At 40.5% G+C, this 27,586-nt stretch overlaps 1 protein-coding gene across 4 annotated transcripts in view; it reads left to right on the top strand.

The window, feature by feature from the left end:
* SESTD1 (SEC14 and spectrin domain containing 1) overlaps positions 1 to 27,586 on the top strand; it is a 53,064-nt gene that overhangs the window by 17,809 nt on the left and 7,669 nt on the right. For 2 of the 4 annotated variants that reach the window (XM_083708367.1, XM_083708368.1), the window contains exons 4-13: positions 1,003 to 1,111; positions 1,369 to 1,459; positions 3,645 to 3,758; positions 11,963 to 12,076; positions 12,834 to 12,931; positions 14,060 to 14,115; positions 15,242 to 15,453; positions 19,154 to 19,276; positions 26,028 to 26,222; positions 27,360 to 27,474. In XM_083708367.1, coding sequence (XP_083564493.1) covers positions 1,003 to 1,111; positions 1,369 to 1,459; positions 3,645 to 3,758; positions 11,963 to 12,076; positions 12,834 to 12,931; positions 14,060 to 14,115; positions 15,242 to 15,453; positions 19,154 to 19,276; positions 26,028 to 26,222; positions 27,360 to 27,474 — 1,227 coding nt within the window. The remainder of the gene's footprint in view (positions 1 to 1,002; positions 1,112 to 1,368; positions 1,460 to 3,644; positions 3,759 to 11,962; positions 12,077 to 12,833; positions 12,932 to 14,059; positions 14,116 to 15,241; positions 15,454 to 19,153; positions 19,277 to 26,027; positions 26,223 to 27,359; positions 27,475 to 27,586) is intronic. The other 2 variants (XM_083708369.1, XM_083708370.1) reach the window with 1 other exon arrangement.

A 27,586-nucleotide genomic window follows, 5' to 3' on the forward strand; every position in this document is an offset into this window, starting at 1 on the left:
AACTTTGCTTCAGGATGAGAACAGAAATCGCGTGGCGGTGCGGCAGCAGCGGGAGGCCCCATTAGCTAAAGTGGTGTTTCAGGTTAAGAACAGTTTCAGGTTAATAACAGACCTCCAGAACAAATTAAGTTCTTAACCCAAGGTACCACTGTACATCTTTAAGCAGAGCAAAGCACACCCCATGGGGGATTTTTACCACTCTGGGGAACTGTGTGTAGCCCCAGAGAAGCTTTATAGTCTTGGGTGAGAGGGAGCTGTGGAATCCTTGAGCATATCTCACCAAGCGCTAGGAAACTTCTCCAACAAAAACACCCTGTCATTTTTGCAAAGGCTCCCCCCCCCAACCTTTTAGGTCTATGGTAAGTCCCCAAAAACTTTCCACCTAGAAACCACAGTGTTTTAAAATGCAAATTACAGTTTTCAGACATTTAGGAGGTTTTTCTGTTGCTGAGTGGTTGGTCATCGTCTTCTGCTAACCAAATAGCTATTTTGGGTTTACACAAAGCTTTGCCCTTATGATCTATACTTTTTTTTTAAAGTTACAAACCAGCGTACAGTTAAAAGCATCAAGTATGTAATGTGATCTCAGTGTATGTTCTTTTTGAAGCCTATAGGGGAGAATGTGCATTTCATTATGACTGAGTTGTGCACAACATAATGTCCTAAACAGAGTGTCTTGAATGATTATTTTGATGGCAAATCTTTTGGCAATTTAGGTTATGTGCTTCAGTACACTTGTGAAGAATTAAACAGAAGTTAAGCCTGATTTGGGAACATGTGATTCTGTTCGCATATAGCTTCTGTTTTAGTCCAGTATCTCGTTCACTTGCATGTACTTTTGCTGTAATACATCCATAGAAAAAGGACACGTATCATATTTCATTACAATATTTTTCAAATAAATTTTTTTCTATAAAAAAAGAAAAACTGTTTTAGTGCCAATTGGTTAATAGTGAATATTATTTTTAGTTCAAACTAACAAATATTTTATTTATTTTACAGGTGGGAAGGATCGAAGAAGTGGCCTCATTCTGACAATTCCATTATGCCTAGAACAAACAAATATGGATGAGCTGAGTGTTACTTTAGACTACCTGCTAAGCATACCAAGGTGAGCATGCCCTTTAAAGCACCAAATAGTATCATTTTGCTTCTAAACTAAATGGTTTTTTGTATAGATACCACCATATTTTCTTGAGGGGGTGTATCTCATTATGTGATATATGACTTAAATAAAAACTGTTTAGAAAGCTCCTGGAAAGAGCAATGAGTGCCTCGCTAAAGTTTAAGCAAGTAAATAGATGGTGATATATGTTGTGATAACTGAACTATGCCTTTTTATGTTTTGAATATGTGTCTTTTTTGCAGTGAAAAGTGTAAAGCTAGAGGATTTACCGTTATAGTGGATGGTAGAAAATCTCAGTGGAATGTTGTCAAGACTGTTGTGTTAATGCTACAGGTAAGATGCCTTCATGAATCTGTAGTGAAGAATTGAGTTCTGTGGAGGTTAATCTGTCTGTATTATAAGACATTGTCGTGCTTACTTTCTGGGAAAGTAGACCTTGTGTGATTTTACATGTTAAAAATGTAGAGTCTGATTTTTAAAACATATCAGCAAATCATGGTACTTTGATACTTTTGAAGCTGAAGTGAGTCTTGAGCTCTTTGCATGTAAAGGGAAGAGTTGATGACTTTTTCATTTGCAGTTTGCAACGAATCAGTTTCATATTTTGTCCAAGTGCAGGGAAACCATGGTTTGTAGGAACTGTGACAAACCAACGTTTTTAAAATACTGCTTTGTGAACAAACCTTGAGAATAAGCTTCCCATCTCTCCCACATAAGGAATTCTGTGATCCTGAGGACGTCCACAGCTTGAAGAAAGAAAAAAAACATGGCTTGTTGCTGCCTCTGAACTGAGTTGTAGTTTGGGAATTTTTTTGAAAGCGTTTTGATTCCCTCGACTCAATTCTCAGTTTCAGTAAGGCTGCTGCAGGTATAAGTTGGTTTTTACACCATCCCTAGAAATCCTAGAATTGCCTCTAACAGTGCAACCCATAAAGGAATAGGATTGGGCTTTGACGTTTATTATCTCAACTCCATGTCATTTCTATTTCATTTTCTGGAATAGCATGTGCAATTTCCCCACCGGTATGGCTAGGTTTTAACAGGGACTGAACTTCATTGTGCCAGGTCCTGCCTTTTGGATCACTTGGCCGATAGCAGTCTTGCTGGATTCATCCCTGGTTCTTTTTAATATGACCTTTGCAATATGGTGTGTTGTTTTTTTGTTTTACAAACCAGTTTTTATTGACATGCTATTTGTGCTTTTATTGTTGTTTTCATAGTATTATGTTTGTTATGCTGTGTACCACTTTTGTTATATTTTCTATGGAAGTACATACATAAAATTGGGAAGTGGGAGCAGCAGGTGAGGCTGCATTGGAGATATGATGCAAGAGTTGCTCATTATTATTTATTCTACTTGAATGAACTGTCCTCTACTTGAATGTTGCTATTTCTAAATAGACCATCGTTAGAAAGCACTTGACTTTATGAAAATCTTTAACAGATGTTGCCTTAATGAGATTTGACATTTTGACCCCAAACCATTTTTTGTCAAGTGGCAAGACATACTGCTTTCTTCCTTTTTAGTTCTGTATGAATGCACTTTTACAGGATGTGTGCTGTCAAGGTCATTGAATAATAAGCACTTTGTTCCTGCCGTCTGTCTATTTAATAAGTTGTGTGTGTTTCCTCATAGAGAGGCAAAATTATGAAGGAACTTGACAGGCAGAGGAAACAACTGTGAATCACAAGGAATTTTTAACAGTTTTGATTTGTGAAGAAGGGCTATCCTGTTGCTTGAATGGGTGGAATATAGAATCTAAACTGCATAAAGAAGACTGTCCTTACCATATACTGTCGTACCTTGGATCCCAAACGCCTTGGTACTTCGGACATTTTGCTCCTGAACGCGTCAAACCCGGAAATGACTGTTCCGGTTTACGAAAGTTTTTTGGAACCCAAACGTCTGATGGGGCTTCCACAGTTTCCGATTGGCCGCAGGAGCTTCCTGCAGCCAATCAGAAGCCACGCTTTGGTTTCCCAATGGTTTGGAAGTCGAATGGACTTAAGGAATGGATTCCATTCAATTTCCAAGGTATGGCTGTAATCTGTTATATAGAACAAATCATCTTATAGTTGATACTTAAATGAAATTCATTAAGTTTGAAGGCCTTGGCCTCTTTCAAAAGAAACATTTATCAGACTCTGATATTGAGCGGGCTTAGGCTTCACCTGGGAATAAGTCCAGCTGAGCTCAATGAATCTTGCTCCTGGGACGGACATGTATAGGATTTCATTGTTAGTGTATGTCTTGGGTTGCTTAAAACTTTTCTTTAAGGTACCAACTTATTACCAGTTACTTTCTTAGATGTGTTGAGTGGTCCATGAAGACCATCTAGCTCATTGATGTTGTCCACAGGTTCTGATAAATGCCAGATTTGCTATCACCACTGTTTCTGTTGTTGAAGTTCTAGAAAGTTTCCTGTACGTCTAAATGCTATCTGTGCAGGTCTAGGTTACCACATAGTAACTAATGAGTTGTATTTCATTTAAGGTTTTGTATCTTTCATCTTCTTAGAATGTTGTTCCAGCTGAGGTATCACTTGTCTGTGTAGTAAAACCGGATGAATTCTGGGACAAGAAGGTTACACACTTTTGCTTTTGGAAAGAGAAAGATAGACTTGGCTTTGAGGTATGTATGTCTGCTTTTTCATTTGTCAGATGTGAACACCAGAGTTGCACATGCAACTGAGTAAAAATTGATCGCTTATAATAGCTACTAATCTACAATGCAATTACCGAATGATTCATTTGCCATTGCAATAAAACTCACTACAGTGGGTTTGCAGTACTTTGTTGTATTAGTTAGTAAGTGTAATTAGTCTGATCATTAGTTCAGACATGATCATTAGTTCAGACTTACCACGAGACCTTCAAAACATTTTCAATGATTATAGAACATTATCACTTGAAAGATAATACTTTATTGCCATGAATTTAACTAACTCCTGTTGTTAACCTATATTATAGTTACTCAGAATATTTAAGGTGGATTTTAATTTGTCTGCATTACAGTTTATTGTAACTATTTCTCACTGAACAACTCCTTGTGCCAGCACTTTGTCTTTTGATATTAAACAAGTGCAAAAGATTTGGACAGATCAAGAACTGAAACATGTTGACTTCAGACAGATTCAAGTCTTGTTCAAACCAAAGCAGGACGTCTCTGGCAGACTCCAAACCAAAGCAGGGATTGCCAAAGCGATTTGGGGAGATTCAAATGTACAGACATTGTGCCTGCTAAAAGCAAAACTTTTCTCTCCAGTCTTCTCTAAAAGGAAAATGCCAGGGTGGGGAGAAGATGAGGGAAAGTTCCTTTTTGACTGACAGGTCTCACATTGAATCAGAAGGAATGGGTTGTGTGTGTTGCTGTGTTGTTTTTTACTAGAGCTGTCCAATCACAGTGCTTTGGGGAAGGGATGCTGAAATAATATATTGCTTGTTCTTGTATGTTCTGTGCTCTTTGCTAGTTTTGTTAGTGGTGCTTGCTTGGCAAATGCTGGGCATTCAAGTCCTTCTGCCTCTATGCCACATACCTGCACATCTACTCTTTCCAAATCAGCTTTGAACTGTTGTTACCTTGAGTTTCAGTGGCATTTGGGCAGCATCCAAGCCTGAAGCTTATTTTTTTCATTGATCATACCCCTTAGCCCTGGGACTTAGCCTTCTGAAATTTTGTGACTTTCCTAGGGACCCCTAGGATGCAGTTTTCATAATAAAATTGGTTCCCACAAAAACCACAGGGAGTAGAGTCCCTTTTTGTTCTCTCTTCACACTTACCCCAGCCCTAAAAAATCAGTTTTGAAGATGCTAAGCACAAAACCCCATGGAACTATTGCTGCATAACTTTATGGGCTTCTTACTTGGAGAACCTTTCTTATGTATGTTCCCTTCATACAAACAGAACAACAGGAGAGATTCAGTAAATCCTTTATAATTACCTCAGTAGGTTGCAAGGACCTAAAGTCTGTCTCTGCAGAAAAACTGTTGCAACTACCTGTCCGACATGTGACGTGATTGATGCCCTTAGAAGATACTAAGAAGCTTGCAAATTTTATCCACTTCTGTCAGAAAAAATATGTTGGGCTTCCTTTTTAAAGGTGCTTAGTCAAAAAGCCCTGGGACCTGTATCTCTTTAAATTGTGCAAGGGGCTACTATGCCTGTGAATTTCACCTAATTTCATAAAAAAGAATAAGAAATACAAACATTAATAATAATGAGGAGGGAAGTTATAGCATTTTAAAAAATCAAACTTCCACATAATAGTGAATGGGGGAAGCACAAAGCTTAATTTATCTGAATCTGGATTCAGACTCAAACCTAATTAGGTTGTTTTCTGAAATGCTGAATTGGGTCTGAGAACATCTGGAATGCACCATGTTGGCTACCCTTGTCAAAGTGAAATACATATTTTGAAGTTGTTTTGTGGAGGTTTATCTAATGTCATCTGGGCCCTTGGTTTACTTGTAATAATTGTAAAAATGGCAACCTTCTGTAGTTCTGATAAATGTTTTCCCCTATGACTGATCTCTCTCCTACTATGTCTTGGCACTGACAATTTTCCAGACATAATTAACAGAATGCTTGAAGTAAAAATCTGATGTACTAATGAGCCTGGGATAATATCCAGATTCTAGCACTTTTAAGAAATGTGGGCAGTTTTTATTATTTGACTTGAAGGTCTAATTCAATATCAGTCACTTAATCATAAAAATGTATTCAATTAAATTTATAATGGAGAGGCTTTTAATTGAGAATTTTCAGTGGCCATGTGGATAATTTCTGCTGCTGTAGCTGAACCTCAATTATGAAGATAAAACCTTGTAAGTTTAAGTGATACAAAATTACTGCACTGAAATTTGCATGTGTTGGTTTCTGTAATTGAGTTCCACTATAGTCTGTTGAAAATGCAACAGGAAACTAGGGAACTAATTGGTGTGGTCTTTGTCTTCATAAGAATGTTACAAATGGATGTGATATGTTCACAATAAGGGATTTTCATGGCTTGAGTATGAACTTGTGACTGCAGTATAAATAGAAAAAAAAATGCTTTCACTGGACCTACTTTTGTGATGTTTGTGTAGATAAGCTTGCTGAGGTAATGCATTTCATATCATCTAGTACAAAAGTGTATCCAATTGTTTTCTAGTGTAAGAAATGTCTATTCAGAATTAAGTCCCACGGGTATTGTCTTCAACAACATCCATGGCTTATCCGATGATGGCGCAGTCATTAACAAAATTGACAATTGCAGTGATTTTACGAAATTTCCATTTCTTTCAAGGATAAAGAGCTTGCTTGCTATTTCAGCAGAATTTCATTAACATGAGCAGAATTGCAGCTGTCTGTTGATATGAAGCTCTTGGTAGAAAGAAGTAAAACCACTGGGGAACTGAATAGAGCAGGGTTAAGCCCTATCACCACCATTCTTGCTAGCCATGAATAGCACCATAGGGGTGGCCATAGGAAGCCCAAAGGGAAATACGAGCCCTCAGGCATAAATTATTGATGCTGTTTGTCTGTGCCACCATCTGCTCAGTTATATCCTGATTCTCAAAGAAGCTTCATCTTTTCACTATAAATTGATATTGCGGCCAAGTCTGTTGCTAAATAAGCCATTTGCACTCAGGTGTTTTTTCTTTTTCTTTTCACGATTCCCCCCCCCCCCCAAAAAAAAAAATTAATGTAAGAAATGGAAACTGTAATATTGTATATAGCCTTCCTGTTGTTGACACTAAAGCATCTTCACATGTTGTGAAAGGAAGGGGTAAATCCACATAAGGAGCAGGAAAAAGCATTTGGTGTGAACGGCTTCCCTTTGGAAAAGATAAGATCTGGTATAATAGCAGTAGTTAATGTGATTTCTGAGGGGAGAGTAGCTTGAGATGCAGATGCAAAAGATAGATCAAACTAAAAGCTTTTAATGCCTAGGGCATTGTTAACTGAACAGTTTGGAAATTATTTTAAAAAAGCAGCATGGGGTCCAAATTAATTTTTTTACCATGAATATGTTTAAGGATATCTACATTAATTAGGGGGGAAGCATACTTTCTGATATGGGACGTTGGTAGCGCTGTGGGTTAAACCACAGAGCCTAGGACTTGCCGATCAGAAGGTCGGTGGTTCAAATCCCCGCGACGGGGTGAGCTCCCGTTGGTCGGTCCCTGCTCCTGCCAACCTAGCATTTCGAAAACACGTCAAAGTGCAAGTAGATAAATAGGTACCGCTGCGGCAGGAAGGTAAACGGCGTTTCTGTGCGCTGCTCTGGTTCACCAGAAGCAGCTTAGTCACGCTGACCACATGACCTGGAAGCTGTCTGCGGTCAAACGCCGGCTCCCTTGGCCTATAGAGCGAGATGAGCGTGCAACCCCAGAGTCGGTCATGACTGGACCTAATGGTCAGGGATCCCTTTACCTTTTGTACTTTCCGATACAGTCACACCTTGGTTGTTGAACGCCTGTACACGTACGTGTTGGCTCCCGAACTCCGCAAACCTGGAAGTAAGTGTTCCGGTTTGCGAACTTGTGTGGAAGCCGAACATCCAACTCAGGTTCCACGGCTTCTGATTGAGTGCAGGCATCGGAAGCCGTGCGTTGGTTTTCAAACTTTTTTGGAAGTCGAACGGACTTCCGGAATGGAATCCGTTCGAGAACCAAGGTATAGCTGTGTATGCAGCCTGGCCATGAAAAAGGTGAGACCATTTGAAATGCGAAACATTTTGCTGATGCAGGTTGTTGTTGTTGTTTAGTCGTTTAGTCGTGTCCGACTCTTCGTGACCCCATGGACCAGAGCACGCTGGAACTCATGCTGGTAGCTTCAAGAACACTGTCCAACCATCTCGTCCTCTGTCGTCTCCTTCTCCTTGTGCCCTCCATCTTTCCCAACATCAGGGTCTTTTCCAGGGAGTCTTCTCTTCTCATCAGGTGGCCAAAGTATTGGAGCCTCAGCTTCAGGATCTGTCCTTCCAGTGAGCACTCAGGGCTGATTTCCTTAAAAATGGATAGGTCTGATCTTGCAGTCCATGGGAGTCTCAAGAGTCTGATGCAGGTTACTTGTAATCATACTTCACAAGAAGGGTTCCACCTTGTTGTGAAGAATTGCTTTCTTTGAGCGGGCCAGTTGGTACATACTAGTGCTGGGTCACTTAGTAGATTTTATTTTAAGGAGGCTGCTGAAGAGAGCAGAGACCATCTTGGCTGTCTCTTAGTGCAGACCCAGGATCATTGAGCCTGAGCTTCCACTGCTGCCGCCCACCATTAAACCGCCATTGGCAGGATTGGTAGCAACAGCAGAAGATATATTTTATTCTCTTGTTAATTATGCTGTTTTAAATGTGCATTTTACATTTGACTTCCTTTAGTAATGTTTTCTTTTGAAATCACATACATATACATATACAGAGAGAGAGAGAGATTGGAACTTCTGTTGTCGCAGGTAATCTGTTCTGGAAGACCATTCGACTTCCGGAAAGGTTCGACAACTGAGGCGCAATTGCCGGTCGTCTTCCGACTTCTGAGGCGCATTTGAAAATGGAAGCATTCACTTCCAGTTTGTCGGTTGTCTGAATTGTTCGGCTTCTGAAGCGTTCGACAACTTGAGGTTCCACTATAGTTAACTTTGCTGCATTGAATGTGCATTCTGTAGTTGACTTCCTTTGTAATGTTTTATTTTGAAACCTTGTAATGTTTTATTTTGAAATTCTTAAGATAATATTTTACTTTCCTGTCAAGTATGTTACTTTGAATGTATACTTTATATTTCACTTCAGTAATGTTTTATTCTGGATTGTTTTATTGATGGTTGAATGTATTGTAAACCACTTGGAGATTTTTTTATTAAAAATATAAAGTGCTGTAGAAATGAAATTAGTACTAATAATTACTATAGTCAGCTGCTTTCCTGCTGAATTCATTGAGAGCAAGGAACCAGAGCATTACTAACCCTAGCATCTCTTACAAATGAAGCGGAATCTTTTATATCACAGAAGTATTTAAAGTGCTTTCAACAGGAAAACGCTCCATTAAATTACATTTTTTTATTAAATTACTTTGTGTTTAAAAAATCACATATTGTTTGAAGATGTTTAATTGCTACTTAGTGCACATAACTAGAAATTATGATAATATAATTTGGGAGTGCAACATATCCACTAGCCATGCACATAGCTTGTACTCTCTTTATGCAGGGAAAATGCAAATCACTTGCTACTCTCAAGGTTAGCCTGCATTTTCCCAGGTGGTCCTCTCCTCCTTTGAGTCTAACAAAACTGTACTGTTGAAACTTAATGAAGATAAAAACTAGGCTAAGTGCAGATTGCTAATGAAATGTATTTTTAATCATGATCAACAAGTCATTCTGAAATGGCCAGGTGCTCAAATTGGAGTATAACAAGGGGTGACAATATGGTGTCCTTCAGTTCTTGCATATTACCATATTGGCCTGAATATAAGCTGCACCTTTAAAATTTGGGGGGGGGGGGAGAAAAAAAAGACAATACCCGAATATAAACCGCTCCCTTAAAATTCTGCAGGCACTCACACCCATTCCGTTTTACCGTATGTCTGTTTCAGCAGCGATACCACAAAAGCCCATTTTTGTAAGGTCGTGAATTTAAGCCGCACTTTAACTTTTCACGGTCGGAATTTTTTGGGGGGGGTGCGGCTTATATTCAAGCCAGTATGGTACAACTTCAGTCATCTTGGAACATTGGCCATGTGAACTAGGGATGATGGATGTTTGTTTACACAGCTTCTGCAGGACATCCCCTTGGCTATCCCTTCAATACATGGTAGCCCTTTTCCAAGGTTAGATTAGATATGTCTGCATAGCTGCTTTCATTGTTTTCTTGTTTTATTAAAAAGCCACCACAGGGGAGGGGCTGAGAAGAATTGGGACCAGGAAGGGGCACGAACCTTTTGCTCCTGTTGTGGTCCCTATTGGAATTGGGACACCCTCAGTTCCGACTGTTTGCCCATGGGATCTTTCCTTCTGTCGTGAATAGCAAGGATGGGAGGGAGATGGTTTGATTCTATTTCAGAGAGTGGTGGGAATACCGAATTACAGAGGGGCACATACACTAGTGGCCAAAATTGTGGGGAAAGTTGCATTTCTAAAGTTTGATGGCTCATAACATCAATCTTTTTTTAAAACAATACCATACAATTATATATCATTAGACCGATAATTTAATGCAGAATACAATGCTACAAGGGACGCGGGTGGCGCTGTGGGTTAAACCACAGAGCCTACGACTTGCCAATCAATGGTGTTTCTGTGCGCTGCTCTGGTTCGCCAGAAGCGGCTTAGTCATGCTGGCCACATGACCCGGAAGCTCCCTCGGCCAATAAAGGGAGATGAGCGCCGCAACCCCAGAGTCGGACTTTAATTGTGGCAAAAGGTTTCTATGCTGCTAACAGAAAGGGTGAGAAGTTATGAAAATACCCCTTATCATGGTTTTCTGTGTATAATTTCTGGTTATTTGGCTATAATTTTTGATAGAATAAAGGTAATGCAGCACAGTTTGTTGCAATATATTCTGCATTAAATTGTTTTTCTAATGATATATATATATAATCTGTGGTATTCTAAAAAAGAATGATGTTATGAGCCACCAAACCTCAGAAACACAACTTTTTGTAAAGGTTCCCACAATTTTGATCACTTAGTGTGCTGTAGCCTTGCATTTGTCTCAGTCCCCATCCTCACTATTTTAATGAAAGAAACAGAAAAGCTATGCAGCATCAAACTATGTGATAAATGTCATTTCTTGGCCCTCAGTGTATATATTTGACAGGAAGATTAACTTCAGTAATATTCTAATTGTTGAGTTCTATGGTCATGCAAGACAAAGGCTAGGCATATCCATCCAATTTCTTGTATAACCTACGGCTTCCTTAGACTGGAGGAATGTTCAGGCTGTCAGAGTGGTTTTTGTACGACACAACTGGGTGAGGAGACAGAACAATTTCCATTTTTTAATAAGTGAAAGTTGGGATTCTGTCAGAGTCTTGCCATTGTTGGGGGGGGGGCAGTACGGGAATAGGTTTCTCTCAGTTTCAGAAACACAGACACACTTTAAAGCTGTAAAAGCAACGCATTTTGTTAATGCTTGTCTCCAACAAAACTTGTATCACAATTCATGTATTAACATACTGAAATAATCATACTTAAATTTGCTTATGCTTTAATTGTAAATATTAATAATGAATCATGGGCACGTATCTGAGAACTAGCAAACTGTAGCTTGTAGTTATTTGGTACAAAATGCTTCTTTGTATTCCAAACAGTAAATAAATTTAGGGATTGTAACATTTCAGGAGGGAGAGAAGGGAAGGTATTGACCAAGGCTGGAAGTAAATCAGCCCATCGGTCAGCTTATGTTTTGAAACTTTGGCATACGTTTCTCTGCTGAGCTGAAAGGACCGAAGGCATTTTGTAGGGGAAAAGCAGATGATGATCTTCTTACCTTTTCTCCCACCCACTGTCTCCCCCCCCTCCAAGATCTCCTCCCCACTCCCACCCCCATTCCCCCCCCCCTTGTATTTTTGATAGGAAATAAATGCCTAGAACTGGATGGATGTGGAAGATTCAAGCATCACTACCACACGTCTGCCACTTCCTCCTGCAGATCGCTACTCCTGATGCTATACTCCATGATTTGGCTGCAGAAACTGTAGCCCCTAACTAAAGTTGCAATCCTAAATGCACTTACTGTTGAATTCAGTGGGAACCCTTTCTGAGTAAACATGCTTTTTGTACCACCATTCAGCAGCCACTGAGTGGATTAAGTGTGTGCCGTTGTTGTTGTTAATGCCCATTTTAATTTACTTATACAGGTTATTTTAGTATCTGCCAATAAGCTTACACGATACATAGAACCATGCCAGCTGACAGAAGATTTTGGAGGGAGTCTTACCTACGATCATATGGACTGGCTGAACAAGAGGCTGGTTAGTTGCTTGGCAATTTTTTGTCTGTTCTTTTTCAGTACACTTTTTATGGGAAAGGGGTGGTTGGAAATATTAATAGCTGTGTTAGATGTGTCCTAGCGGCATCAAAATGCTGGGGCAAAAAATAAGTCACCTGATATCACTGTGATCCAGTTCCCCACTCCTAGTATACATTAATTTCAGTCTGACTTCAGGTTTGATTTTGGGATGGCAGTTGCTTTGATTGCCCTAGTTGAATTGCCCTGGGAACTGGATAGGAGGAATACATCCCTGTTGGTTCAGCAGTTTTCAATACCATCTGCAATGGTACAATATCTTTCTGGATTGCCTGGAAAATACGAGAATCGTTTTATTATGGTTCTGGTCCATCTAGAGGAGTTACTTTCTTAAACTGGCCATGTTCAATAAGCCCCATTGTGCCTGTTTCCGGGAAGGTGTGACCAAAGCACAGCCACTAATGTTTTGTTTAAACCAGTATTGGACTCGTGTACAAAGAGAGAACTGCCTTTGTAGGGTCTTTGGGAGTTAACAATCCAGAAAGTAGCAGCAACAGTAATTTAAGAGTGCAATATGTCCATTTTACAACGTGTTCTATGTTGTTTGTATGTGGCTTTCTAACTCACTTGTTATTAAACTGCTAGGCCTTAGAGATGATTTCCCAGTGTCAGGGTTGGAGCACTCAGACAGGCAATCCGTCTTCAAGCACGAAACTGTAAAAATCAATTGCAGTAATGGTAACTCTAAATATTTTACATAGGCATTTGAAAAGTTTACAAAAGAATCTACATCTTTACTGGATGAGCTTGCCTTAATCAACAGTGGAAATGATAAAGGAAACCAACAGGAGAAGGACAGGTAATTATTTTTCTTGTTTCTGTTAACAATTTATTAGTAATTAAATCCTTTGACCATAAACTATAGCTCACGGAAGGGACATAGGTGCTTTCAAAAGCAACATTGGAATGGGAATAGTTTGTGTAAAAGATCCCTGGTGTTTCCGGCTAGGATACTGAACTTTTTTAAAATACAAAAACAAAACACCTCTGTCATACAGAAATCCAAAACACAGCATCCTAACTTACCTTTCATGTGCAGTGCCGGTCTGGAATTGTGGCTATTTATCTTTGGCTTAAAGCTAGCCAGAAAGTAGGGTTGCTTATTTCTACGCTGCTAGGAAAGTGCTTCAGTGCAGCTGTTGCCTTCTCTGCATTTGTGTTCTATTTTCTGCTCTTTCTGGTGTCCCCAAATTTGAATTTCTGTTTGTATCTACAGGTAGTATTTATCACTCCCCAGGAACCATTTGTCACTCCCCAGGAATGTATAGCTGTAGTTTCTAGTTCCTGTTATCTTCCTAGGTCTCCTTAAAATGCAGTATTTCGGTCTCTGCCAGGTTGTGAGATGTGTGGCAATGACACTTGCTTTTTCCATGGAGACTACTGGGGTTCCATTTGTGCAAAATATTATTTATTTCTCCTTGCATAATTGAACACACACACCCCAGCACATCTGCTGCATCTGTTTGGGGAGTCCCCCTGACCCTCCAGGGGTGGTGTAGCGGGAGGAGATGTGGAGAATCTCCTTGAATTAAGCACTAATCCTTGTGCTAATGTAGAAAATGTAGTTGAGTGTGTCTTACTAGTTGTTTTTTTACTAGTTGGGTGTGTCTTACTAGTTGTTTTTTTTTCAAGATAGAGAATGCCTGGGCTATTTTTATCTTGTATGAAAAGTAACTGAAAAGAAAAATAGCCTACAATGTCAAGTATGCCAACATTTCTGATACTTCGATCCCTCTTTGTCTCTTTTTCTTTTTTGACATTGCCAAATATGGTTTTGACAAAGAAAATTATGCCAGGTAAAGAAAAAAATGTGAAATTTAATTAGAATGTTTTATAAAAGTCAAGAAGCTATATACTTGTGTTCAGTGCTTGAAACTTCAGTTATCAACGTTAAGTAAGTAACAGCCATTTGCCTTTCTATTTCAAGGTCTATAGATTTGAATTTCCTTCCATCTGTTGATCCTGAAACTGTTCTGCAGACAGGTATACCCACTATGGCATCGTTTTTCTTTACTGGATTTTGTGAATTGTTGTGGATATGGATAGAATATAATGCTAAAGCTATGTTCTTGGTGTGTTAGACTTGTTCTTGGTGGAGGAGTGTTAACGAAACAGAATAATAAGTGTTATGAATATCTTCCTTATCTACTTAAAAGTACATTTCCCTCCCTCCCTCTGCTGTTCTGCTCTTCCATTTCTGGGAACCGCAGCTGTAGAGAAATATTCTGCTCTCCTTTTCTGTTGGAATTATTAATCAAGCTCTGAAAATGCCACCAAGACAATTAACAATTTAAGTTATTTTATAAATAATCAAGTGGGAAGCATAATGGGGAGCATATACTTCGACATATGCTTACTTAATTTTTTTATTATGGATATGGAAAAAGAAAATGTAGACTTTGGGCCTACATTAGTTTCCAGTGCAACAATTTTTTGGCTCATCCATTCCTTAGCATCTAGGTACCATTCCTCAAGGAAGTACAGTTGTTTATTTAGGGATTGTTTCATTTTTGCAGCATATCTGCAATTGGAGTCAGGGGGAACATTAAACGTTAGCTCTTTATTGTTGTAACTGGTGCTCAGTATTGTTTTTTTAAAAAAATCATATAATCTATATCCCTTGCTTTTAAATTAATGGCTTACAAGTTTAAGAAAAGTAAAGAATAAGAAAAAATTGTCATTGTAGCTTGGACTGCTATCTGAAATGCAGCTGTGTGAATGCCCAGGCACCCACTGGATAATGTCTTTGACATCACTGATCAGTGTATCTTCTACCCAGTGTCTCTATGACTCTCCATATTATACCCTCACTAAGCATCTCTCCGGTGCAAGGGTTACTGCAAATTTGTGAACCGTTCCATATTTTCATATACAGAAGATTTTTTTATTATCATGCTGTTACTGTCACCCCCGAGGGAAAGTTGCATAGGATCTGAAAGTGATTTATGATAACCCATAATACAAACAACCCCCCTTTCACTTTTAGCCTACCACAAGCTATCTTCCTTTTATCTCAAGTCTTTTACACCCTAGCTCCTTTTTTTAACCTGACTATGCCACATCTGAGGCACCATTTGAATGCTCAGTTTTCACTCTTCACCCATTCAAGGTCACGAGCTGTTATCTGAATTGCAACAACGCCGCTTTAATGGTTCAGACGGAGGGGTTTCGTGGTCTCCCATGGATGACGAACTGCTTGCTCAGCCCCAGGTTATGAAGCTGCTAGACTCGCTCAGAGAACAATATACACGGTACCAAGAAGTATGCAGGCAACGGAGCAAGCGCTCTCAGCTAGAGGAGATTCAACAGAAGGTAATGCAGGTAGGTGCCCCAAGCTCCACTTGGTTTATATCATTTATTGTTAACTGGGCATCCAATTGGCTCGGTCTAGCAGATTATCTTACTCTTCTGCATCTTCTTCTTACTTCATATGTATGAATACAGCCAGATTATAAGTATCGGTAGAGTTTCCCCAACCTCACTTATAAACTCTGGCTGCTCAATACATTCCATTAAATAAGCGGCAATCTAGCAGTCTATTAAATAAGCGGCAGTCTAGCAGGGACTCTGGTGGCGCTGTGGGTTAAACCACAGAGCCTAGGACTTGCCGATCTGAAGGTCGGTGGTTCGAATCCCCGCTATGGGGTGAGCTCCCGTTGCTCGGTCCCTGCTCCTGCCAACCTAGAAGTTCGAAAGCATGTCAAAGTGCAAGTAGATAAATAGGTACCACTCCGGCGGGAAGGTAAACGGCGTTTCCGTGTGCTGCTCTGGTTTTGCCAGAAGCGGCTTAGTCATGCTGGCCACATGACCTGGAAGCTGTACGCCAGCTCCCTCGGCCAGTAAAGCGAGATGAGCGTTGCAACCCCAGAGTCGGTCACAACTGGACCTAATGGTCAGGGGTCCCTTTACCTTTACCTAGCAGAATGCACTGAGGACTCATGCTACTAGATGTGGTCAGTAGCTTGGAAGAAAGGCTTTTAGCTATCCGTTGTGTGTGTGTGTGTGTGTGTGTGTGTGCTTACGCGCTTATACTGCCCATCAGTTTCTTTATTGAGACAGTGTCCCTCACGACACGAAACCTACAGCCTTGTCGCTATTGGTCTTCCCCACTTCCAGGTGTGACTTTGTTCTGTCATGTGACGAAGCAGGTTACGTATAGCTCAGCATTTGGGCTGGTTTTGAAGCTTTCTTACATTGTTGGGATATTACAGAGCAGTCTTAATTGCACCCACTTAACTTGTGGTGTTGTCAAAGCAGTTAATAATGCCTATCTGTTTCTGGTAGATTTTGGGTTCAACTACCAATAAAATTGAACGGAAGCAACTACAAGTTAGTAAAGCAAAGGTCATTGGGTGGCTTTTGCTTCTTCTTTTAAATAGTGATTTAATATAAACAAGATAATTAGTCTATCTAGTGATTAATAGATAAATAGGGTTAGCATATCCATTGATCAAAATCCAAAAGAACAGTTGTCATACAAGGCTCTTCCTGACTAGAATGAGTAGAAACCCGTGTAATGAATTGTATGCTAGAAGGTCATGAAGGACTGGGCTGGTGCTTTGGAAATCGGTATGTAATTGATGCTTTCAACACTTCTTCAGACAATGTCTCTGTCGAGATAATAAAGGAAATGAAATCAATTCATTTATTTCCCCAGGCCTATTATTTGAAATTGAATGTGTTTATATTTTAGATGCTATGCACATGAACCTTCACCCTTTTAAATACTGGAGAGGCAGGAAATCAAAATATTCCACTTCACAGTATTCTAGAATAATCATTTCTTTCACTTTTAAATCTCTTTTTAAGTGTTTTTTTTTAAAAAAAACAGTCAGACATGGATATTACATAGGTATAAAAGAAACAAAATATTATTTCTGTGGTAACTTGAGCATTCGAGTCATCTGAGCAAATATGGGCTGATTGGAATGAGGTTTATAACCTAGTTTGGCAAACTGCCATCATTAATGCATTTAAATAGACTTGTTTACTGGGGCATCAACCTCAATTTGCATCATTCTGATTAGAAATTGTCATCCATTTGCTCTGCCTGTGTTACTGAAGCTGCATGGTAAATGAATTGAACTTTTGCAGGCAAAGAAATTGAGCATTCACTTATGTTTTTATTTAGAAGATATCTGCAGAAGATATCTAAATGGGGAGCCAGGAGGAAGACCTTTTTTTTTGGAAAAAAATATTCTAAAGATCTTTGGAGCAGAAGTGATCAAAAATCATATTGTTAAGCTAGCTGCCCAGGTATATCAGAAGTATATTTCTTCTTGGTGATAAAAAGAAGAAACCGAACTAAAAGAAATAGAAACAGGACGATGCCAAGAGATGATTTGCAGTATCATTTGATAATTACTGCAGTAGGAGTTTTCTTTCTTGCTGTTTAGTAACTGTAAAATAGATAATCACTAGCTTAGACTAACTATCCACCTATCAGGTGTATGGTTGTGGTGTCCTCACATGTATTTTTGTGGTGCAAGCAACAAAAATGCTAGTGGTTGCCTTATTATTTTTACTATTACTATTATTTGTACCCTGCCCATCTGATTTGATTGCCCCAGCCACTGAGAAGCTTCCAACATAATATACAGAAACAACACAACAGAACATCACACATTAAAAGCATCTCAGTACAGGGCTGCCTTCAGATGTCTTCTACAGGTTATCTAGTTATTCATCTCCTTGACATCTGATGGGAGGGCGTTCCACAGGGCAGGCACCACTGCCAAGAAGGCCTTCTGCCTGGTTCCCTGTAACTTCACTTCTCACAATGAGGGAACTACCAGAAGGTCCTCTGAGATAGACTTTTGTTTGTGTGGCAGCTTTTTGACACTTCCCCCCCACCCCCGCTTTCTTATTAGTAGTTTCTCCCTAGTTCTGATTGTAAAACGTGTGGAAGTTTCAAAAGTACACAGTGCAGGATGCTGCTGTAGAAGTTGGCAAAGGTGAAAAGAATCAAAAGGTTTAGGCCGTATGTTCCTACCAGTAGTGGTGGGGCAGTGGCTCTTACCTAACTTCTGATTGATGGCTGCTCCTTACCTGGTGGTAGGTGGGCAGGAGTGTGGTCGCCATGGTGCAAACACACCCACAGGAACACCAGATTGAATCCGCCTGTGCATTTGGGCAGTCTCAGGTGAGAACAGCCACCCCACTACACTTACAGCTGCCAGTGCCGATCCTCACAAATGCGTGGAACAGCCTTTGTCATCCATTTTCCTTTCCATATTTAGGAGATACAGCCTGCATGTTATTAGTGTCCTAGTGTGTTTCCTCTTGAACACCTTTATCTCTTGTGTGTCCATTGGTTGGAAGCTGATAGTTCTCATTTTCTGTTGCCATACATGTAGGTTAGGCCAGAAGGATCATTATGATGGCTTATGTAGTGCAAGGTAGGAGCCATCGCTCCGAAACCAATTCTGACAAATATTTATCCAGCCCCATCTGTTCTGTTTTGACACCTGCCATTTAAGGCCTCTGTTAAGCAACCTGCAAATAGCCTGTAATAAAAGAGCAGCAAATAGTGTAGCAGATACTGATATTTATCCCTAAACACACAGTCAGGTGGTGTAGTTCTGCAAGTTAGAACAATTTAGATTTCAGCAGGGGAACTAAAGAAACCACACACCTCCTGGTTTTATTAAAGAAGCCAGCTTTTCATCTTACCTACTAATACAGATATGAATTGACAAAACAGTGAATGAGCCAGATATCTTCATGCTCTGTTTCTAATGTGAGACGACATATTATTAAGGTTCACAAAGAAGACATTCTTCCCCCGAAAAAGCATTGGGAAATGTTTGATCAGCCTTGCCGGGTCTGTAGCTTATGCACCTAAAAGAAAGTAAGGATCCCCGCTGCCTTTATTTATCTTGAGGTAGCGAGCATGTTGCCGTTAAAAGCGAACTTTATTTTGAGCAAAATCTGAATAACAATAATTTCTTTTAAAAATCAGTCTCGACCGCGTGGGTTTAATTATTTGCTGTGGTGAAAATGTTGCTGTTTTGATCAACAGGTAGTGAACTGGCTTGAAGGACCTGGCACAGAACAGCTTAGAACCCAGTGGGGGATAGGTGATTCAATTAGAGCCTCACAAGCTTTGCAGCAGAAACATGAAGAGATTGAAAGTCAACACAGTGTGAGTTTTCATTTTCCCAAGGAAGTTGCTGCATGATTGTTCTTATATATAATTCATTATGTGCAACATTTTCCAGTGACATTTTTCTAGCGAAATTTAGACAGTGATTTATGAGCTATATCAAACCGCACCTATTCTTCTGCAACAGACTGTGTTGGTGATCTTAATCATTGTTAATTAAATTCTAATGTCATGGCAGTATACTAATTTTTATTCTTTTAAAGGAGAGTGATCGTGTTTCTGATGAGATTGAAAACACAAAAAGGAAGCATTGATTTAGGAGTAATATATGTCATCTTTTCTTTCTTTCTGGGAGCCACTTATTGTAATTACTTGAATGCTCAGTTTTAAGATCATACATAATCTCGGAGCATAGATTGTTTGATGACTGGCAAAGGCAGATTTTGTTTTTCCAGGAGTTCAAACACTGGAGTATAGAACATATTGGGGTTAATGTGAACTGAATGGAGAATTGGGGGGGGGGGGAGACTACTCTGACCACTGTCTACATTCAGTAGACATCATGTTCTCTACTAGGAGGATGACAGTAGCATTGCACACCCTGACCAGTAAACATGCATCATCTTGCACTGAATTATATGCATAGTGAGTGGACAATGTATGATATACCCTGTTAGTATCTTTATATGTTGTTGTTTAGTTGTTTAGTCATGTCCGACTCTTCGTGACCCCATGGACCAGAGCACGCTAGGCACTCCTGTCTTCCACTTCCTCCCGCAGTTCGGTCAAACTCATGCTGGTAGCTTCAAGAACACTCCAACCATCTCGTCCTCTTTCGTTCCCTTCTCCTTGTGCCCTCTATTTTTCCCAACATCAGGGGTCTTTTCCAAGGAGTCTTCTCTTCTCATGAGTTGGCCAAAGTATTGGAGCCTCAGCTTCACGATCTGTCCTTCCAGTGAACACTCAGGGCTGATTTCCTTCAGGTTTGATCTTCTTGTAGTCCATGGGACTCTCAAGAGTTTCCTCCAGCACCATAATTCAAAAGCATCAAATCTTCAGTGATCAGCCTTCTTTATGGTCCAGCTCTCACTTCCATACATCACTACTGGGAAAACCATAGCTTTTACTATACGGACCTTTGTTGGCAAGGTGATGTCTCTGCTTCATATATCACACATCATTTCACTGAGCAATATAAAAAGTGCCCTGCTGGTTCTGTTCATCCACATTCTCTACAACATCCAGATCACGTGCCGGTGGTCAGTTCTACCATTTTATTTCCTGTCTTTGGAAAAAAAGCTTAAAATTTAATATTGTTAAAGGTTGGTATAAAATGTAAGCTTGTTATTCATTTACTGCAATGCAGTTAATTGCTGACCATAGCACCTCACAGTAGCTGAAGCCTTGTGGTCTGCAGCACCAGTTTCACAGTGACTAGAAAAGGTTTGAAAACTACAGCAAGTTAGGTGGTTCATTCTTATTTAGTCACCTGGCTCCTAACTTGCCTGTGGAGGTGTTCGATGAAAGGAGGTTCATGGCCACAGACTGCAATGAAGCATCGTGAATAGGAAGTTTTGTTACTTCTGATATACTATCCCATTTTTCAGCCTGTATAGCCAGCAATTTTTTCTATCTTAACTTGTGCCTCGTTTACTCTTCTCTGGAATGAAGTGATCAGACCAGTTCCTGAAATCACAGAGCCAGTTTCCTCTTGGTACTTTGCCATAACAAAGAGAGATTCAAAGGTACCCTTGACCTTTTGAAGTATTAACATTTCATAAAGCCCAATAAATTGCTGGTAGTTTTCCTAGCCGATAATCTTCCTTCTGGCCAGAGTTTCTCCCTCTCTGCTTGTTCAGCAGCAGTCAGAGTTGCTAACCTTTTTTAACCTCAGGCTTACATTCACTCTTGGCCACTTACTAGCATGTGTGGTCAAGACACACAGCCCCACCACCTCAGCTGATTGTACAGATCAGATCAGGAGGGTTGGCACATCCACCCCACTCAACAAATAATCAGTGTGACTAGGTCGGGGTACTTTCATCTTAATCAGAGTGCTCAGTTGAGTCTCCTACTCCTTTTTTTCCTTTGTTATTTCCTATATTGGTGAGGTCTTAAGAGGTAAAATAAAAAAAAATAAAAATTTGGGGTGGGGCTGATACAGTCCTCATGCCAAGACTTTTTAATTACTCGCTTATTTATTAAATTTGAGTTGTTTCCAACTAACTCATTCCATCAGTGTAAGGATTTCTGCTTGCACAACAAAACTCTGTGCCATCCAAACCTGTTCTGGGTTTTCCCCCCAGCCACGTGGAGCAGATTTGGTGAGGGTGCAGTGCACGTGAGGGAAGGGGGAGTTCTGTTACATTTCTGCTGACAGAACAAATTGGTTGGATATTGCCCCTTACTTCCCGCCCATCCTCCCCAAGGGGTTATTCTCCCCTGCTCTATCTCAACCAATCAGAGTCTGATTTGAACCACATAGTAGATCCAGTTCATTACTTAAAATACTCAAGATGGGTTGAGTGAGGATTAATGTAGATTCCTTTGTTAGCTTGGTCAATAAATTATATTGTTTCTTTAGACGTTGTGTTGCATCCAGTATCTTACGTTTTTGTACTTCAATCCACATTAACTGCATTGATTTTTGTAAAGTGAGTTCTTAAGATCCTGTCAAGTTCTGACATTGCATTTCAGCATGGCCATTAGTAGACACAATACTTCTGTCACAATACTTATGTCATCATGGACTCATCCTGCTGGGGCTGGGCTTCCAAGTTGGATTCTGCTGCTAATCTCTTAGTGTCAACACACTCACGGTCAATGATAGCAGTGCACAATGTTCTGCCCTCTTCTTTTTGTTCTTTTTGGGAAAAAGTTATCATGGTTACCAAACTTCACAACAATAAGCAGGGGGGCTTCTTGTTGTAGGCCTACACAAATTAGTGAGAGGAGAGTCCCATGGACTGCAAGAAGATCAAACCTATCCATTCTGAAGGAAATCAGCCCTGAGTGCTCACTGGAAGGACAGATCCTGAAGCTGAGGCTCCAGTACTTTGGCCAACTCATGAGAAGAGAAGACTCCCTGGAAAAGACCCTGATGTTGGGAAAGATGGTGGGCACAAGGAGAAGGGGACGACAGAGGACGAGATGGTTGGACAGTGTTCTCGAAGCTACCAGCATGAGTGTGACCAAACTGCGGGAGGCAGTGGAAGACAGAAGTGCCTGGCGTGCTCTGGTCCATGGGGTCACGAAGAGTCGGACTAAACGACTAAACAACAACACTGAGGAGGACAGTACTTCATAAAATCATATGAAATACAGTGGTACCTCGCAAGACGAATGCCTCACAAGACGAAAAACGCGCAAGATGAAAGAGTTTTCCGTTTTTTGAGTCGTTCCGCAAGACGAATTTCCCTATGGGCTTGCTTCGCAAGACGAAACATCTTGTGAGTTTGTTTCCTTTTTCTTAAAGCCGCTAAGCCGTTAATAGCTGCTAAGCCGCTAATAGCCGTGCTTCGCAAGACGAAAAAACCGCAAGACGAAGAGACTCGCGGAACGGATTAATTTCGTCTTGCGAGGCACCACTGTACAAAACACTAAAATAAATCACTTTCACACACAAGCATAAAAATGCAGCAGATTAAAAGCTGAGTCTTTTCTCCTTCTCTTAATTCTTTTTCTTTGTGATATCAGCAAACACCAAATCTTCTGCAGCCAGGAGATGTCCTAATGGAGGGGAGTATTTTTGTTTTTTGAAAAATCTACTTCCAAAAGTAGTGCACACAGTATCCGGAGATCATGTCAGTTGTATCCAAATAATTTTGTGGTGGCCCCAGCAACCTTGATTTATCTCCATCCAGTTATTATAGCAGCCTATTCCTGTCATCCCTGGGACGCGGGTGGCACTGTGGGTTAAACCACAGAGCCTAGGACTTGCTGATCGGAAGGTCGGCAGTTCGAATCCCCACGATGGGGTGAGCTCCCGTTGCTCGGTCTCTGCTCCTGCCAACCTAGCAGTTTGAAAGCACATCAAAATGCAAGTAGATAAATAGGTACCACTCCGGCGGGAAGGTAAACGGCGTTTCCGTGCGCTGCTCTGGTTTCACCAGAAGTGGCTTAGTCATGCTGGCCACATGACCCGGAAGCTGTACGCCGGCTCCCTTGGCCAATAAAGCGAGAAGAGAGCTGCAACCCTAGAGTCGGCCACAACTGGACCTAATGGTCAGGGGTCCCTTTACCTTTATTCCTGTCACACCTGCAACAAAGTCCCCCAGAAATGCTGGGAAACTATCTAGATCTGGAAGTCTTTGAGGAGGACCATCGTTAACAGGTTCCCCATACCTACAGAGACCTTTACGCAGCATATATACTGAAAGTGACAAAAGTTAAAGTTACACGTTAGGTCCATCTGTTACCTTCTCCATTATGGATTTATAATGGCGTTAGAGGACCACCAGTGGAAGTCTTTGGAACCTCATGAATTTCTAATTGTTTCAAAAGATTCCTTAGTAAATAAAGCATTATGGCAGCATCAGTCAATCTGTCTCTTGCTGCCAGATTTTGGAAATTGACACCAAGGCTGCGCAAGGCAGCAATTAGAAGTTACTGCCTTTATATACATAAAAGCTTTTTAAATAACTCAAGTGTTTCTTTAATCTGCTGTCTCATTGATTTACTAGCTAATTACTTTTTAACTGTGTTTACTAAAAAGGATTCTGACTTTATTGCAGGCAATAGTCTTACTACAGATGCCATATATTCCACTGGCACTGCAAAATAGTTTAAATATTCATTTAACACTGACTCATTGCCTTCCCTTCCACCTTTTAAAGGCCTGAGTCATAGTCCGTTTCGAAAAGTGACATTATTGCTATTTACTGCCTAGCAATTTTCAGACAGTGATTAGGTTCAAACCATGATAGATAATGAGTGCATATATAAGACAGACTTTCCCCAAAAAAGATTTGTCACTAGAATATGTGACTAGACAAAACAAAGTAGAAAAGTGATTAAGAACGCACACAGAAGTGGTGAAATTATACCACTCTAGTTGGAAAGGGAAGTCAAGGCACACCAGCCTCTTAATTTGTTTGTTTGTTCTTTCATTGATAATACTGCATTTCCATTAAATTATTGGGGCAGGTAACAAAACAACAACAACATGAAATTATAAAAATACACAATAAAACCTAAGCTTGCCTGAAATAAAATAGTTTTTAGGTTGCTCATTTAAATGCAGGATAGAGAGCTTTGGTAGGCTATTGCAGGGACAGGGCCGGCTCACACATGAGGTCAGGTCAGAAGACTGCCTCAGGCGGCAGGATCCACAGGGGCCACAGATCATAGAGTTGGAAGAGACCACAAGGGCCATCGAGTGATCTTTATCCCTCCCTTGTTCCTGATGTAGACCTTGACTCACCCCTTCTTCCCTGGCAGGAGTGGGGCACCATTTGGTGGTTCGCTTCAGGTGCCGAGATGTCTTGGGCCAGCCCTGTGCAGGGAGGTGGGTACCCATCAACCAACTTTTCATGATCAGACCTCTGAGGAACGTCCTAAGCTAGCAGGTTCATATGGGAAGGGGTGGCTCTCAAGGTATCCTGTTCATTAACAGGCTTTCAAGTTAAATTCCTAAATTGGGTGCTAGCAGCATATCTACGTGTAGTAAAAAGTGCAACGGGTGTGTGGGGGGTGGTGGTGGTGGTGGTGGTGGAAAGGTTTTCCTGGGAGCCTGTATGGCCTAATGGTTTGAGAATATAAACCTAGAAATTCCACCTTGGGTAGAGGCTGTTGGAAGAAGAGGAGCTTTAGAAGAAGGCAACACCAAGAAGACGGATGTTCTTTTGTGTTTTTTGCATGTTCACAGATCTCATGCAGGGTAGAAGTTCAAAAGTTGTATGCGTCGTACATTCGCACTGGCGTGCAAGGGTTATTAGAGCGAAAGCATGGAGGCGCTTGCCCATCTGCTTGTCTGCTTTTGTCCTGTGTATCCTGTTGCTTCTCTTGGTCCTTGGTTGCATCAGCAAGTTATCTGTGAGCTCAATGTCATCAGTGGTGCACAGTGTGCTGAACTATAGAAATGCCGTATAAATAATAAACTAGTAAGATAACTGATGTGCACTCCTGATAATACTGAAGGAAAAGAGGCTGCTGAAATTCTGTGAAGCTGCAGAGGCAATGGAAAGGAAAGCTGCAGCAAGGAGGGAGGGAAGAGGGATGTGATCAAGGGAACAAGAGAAGACGATCAGTTGAAAACATGTTGCTGTGTGCTAAATATTTTTATTTTTTTGAAATTTTATTATTTTCACATAACAAATTATTTCCACAATTATATGTGTGCTAAATAGATACAAGTTTGTTTTTAGGAAGCCTACTGGGCTAAAGAACAGGATATTGCAGTAGGGGACAAATTAAAGAGACCGGATAAGAGCATAAGCTTACAAAATGAATGAGAGGCTAGATTTTGGCAGGGCGGCAGGGGAAAACCCAGAAATCCTAAGATGATGAGAAAAAGAGGGCTTGCTGAAAATGGTTCCAAGGGTCCACGACTGATTTTGCTAAATGACAGAATTGCTCAGTTGAAAAAGACATGACATTTTTGACTTGATATGGACGGAGACTTGAGCAGGTCTGTGTGCTGCTGGTTTTAACGCATTACTGTTAGGCAGAAGCATGTGTAAACCTGTGTAATAAGTTGGTTGAATGTGTGTGTGTGTGTACACGCTGTCTTAAAAGGAACATTAAAAAGCATTGCAGTTCTGATATACTTTCTGCCGTGCTGTTTTTGCAGGAGTGGTTTGCAGTGTATGTGGAACTTAATCAACAGATTGCAGCTTTGTTAAATGCCGGGGATGAAGAAGACCTTGTGGAACTGAAAGCATTACAGCAGCAGTTAAGTGATGTTTGCTACCGGCAAGCCAGTCAGCTGGAGTTCAGGCAGAATCTGTTGCAGGCAGCACTTGATTTCCATGGTGTTGCCCAAGAAGTAAGTCAGTATACATTCTTACTCACTGTACAGTCTTGCTGTGTGATGATTACTACAGATGGCCAACAGATTTTTAGGAATGAACAAATTCCAAAATACACCAATCCATTTCTGAGGACTTTCAGTAGCTTATAGCCTTCTGTTTTATGAGGATTTTTTTTTGAATGAATTAATGAATCTTTATTTGCATCAGCCATTGGCTATAGCAATAAAGGAACAATATGATATACAAAGAATAGAAATGCAATGGTACCTCTGGTTACGTACTTAATTCGTTCCGGAGGTCCGTTCTTAACCTGAAACTGTTCTTAACCTGAAGCACCACTTTAGCTAACGGGGCCTCCTGCTGCTGCTGCCGCCGCCGCATGATTTCTGTTCTCATCCTCAAGCAAGGTTCTTAACCTAAGGTAATATTTCTGGGTTAGCGGAGTCTGTAACCTGAAGCATATGTAACCTGAAGCGTCTGTAACCCGAGGTACCACTGTAAAAAAGTCAGTTATATACAGTTTTGAATCAGTAGTCAAATAGTGGATCTTATTCTGATTGCCCCAGCTAAAATTTATTGCAGTGTTGTAGAAAGATTCTGATGTGTCTATTACTTATGCAAAATTGAATTTATAGTCATTGAGGACACTTATTTTTATTGCTCTTGAGAGAGGACATTGGGCATTGACTACTGTAGAATGTCGTGACCACGGTGCTTAGTGTCTGTGCTTATCTGACACTTTAAAGCACATCCTGCTTCTCCTCCTGTTTCGTAATGCCCAGAAGTGATGACTTTTCTTCATCTTAAACTATTGGCCCTCTTCCACTCTGTACCTGGGGCCCTTATCGATGTCTGCACACACACAAAAAGAGGCATATAAGGTCTTGTTGGGAGTCCACATCTTGATCTTTGGAGATTGGTAGAAAGTGTGGCAGCAGCATTCTTGATGAAGGGTGTTTGGTGAGGAGTGTCTGTTGTTCAGGTCATCTTCTTGTGAGCTTCCCTATCTCCTAGTTTTATCTCCCTTTACAGCTCGTGTGTGTGTGTGTCAGTGTCACAGCACACCCTGCCATTGCAGCACACCCTTGGTGGAAGCATGAGAAACACAGGTTTTTGAAGTAATATGGGGTTTTTCTTGCTGTCTTTTTCAGTTGTCTCAGCAACTAGACGGCCTACTAGGGATGTTGTGTGTTGATGTCGCACCAGCAGACGGGACGTCAATTCAGCAAACTCTAAAGCTATTGGAAGAGAAACTGAAAAGTGTTGGTAAGTCCATACATTGTAGAAACCTCCAAATCTATAAAACAGTGAACAATTGGGGGAAAATAAATTTTAAAGTATACATTGCTGTTTCTCTCATGTTCGTAACTAAGCATAG

Source organism: Podarcis gaigeae (genome assembly GCF_964106915.1).
Source record: "Podarcis gaigeae genome assembly, chromosome: 1".
NCBI classification, from domain to species: Eukaryota; Metazoa; Chordata; class Lepidosauria; order Squamata; family Lacertidae; genus Podarcis; species Podarcis gaigeae.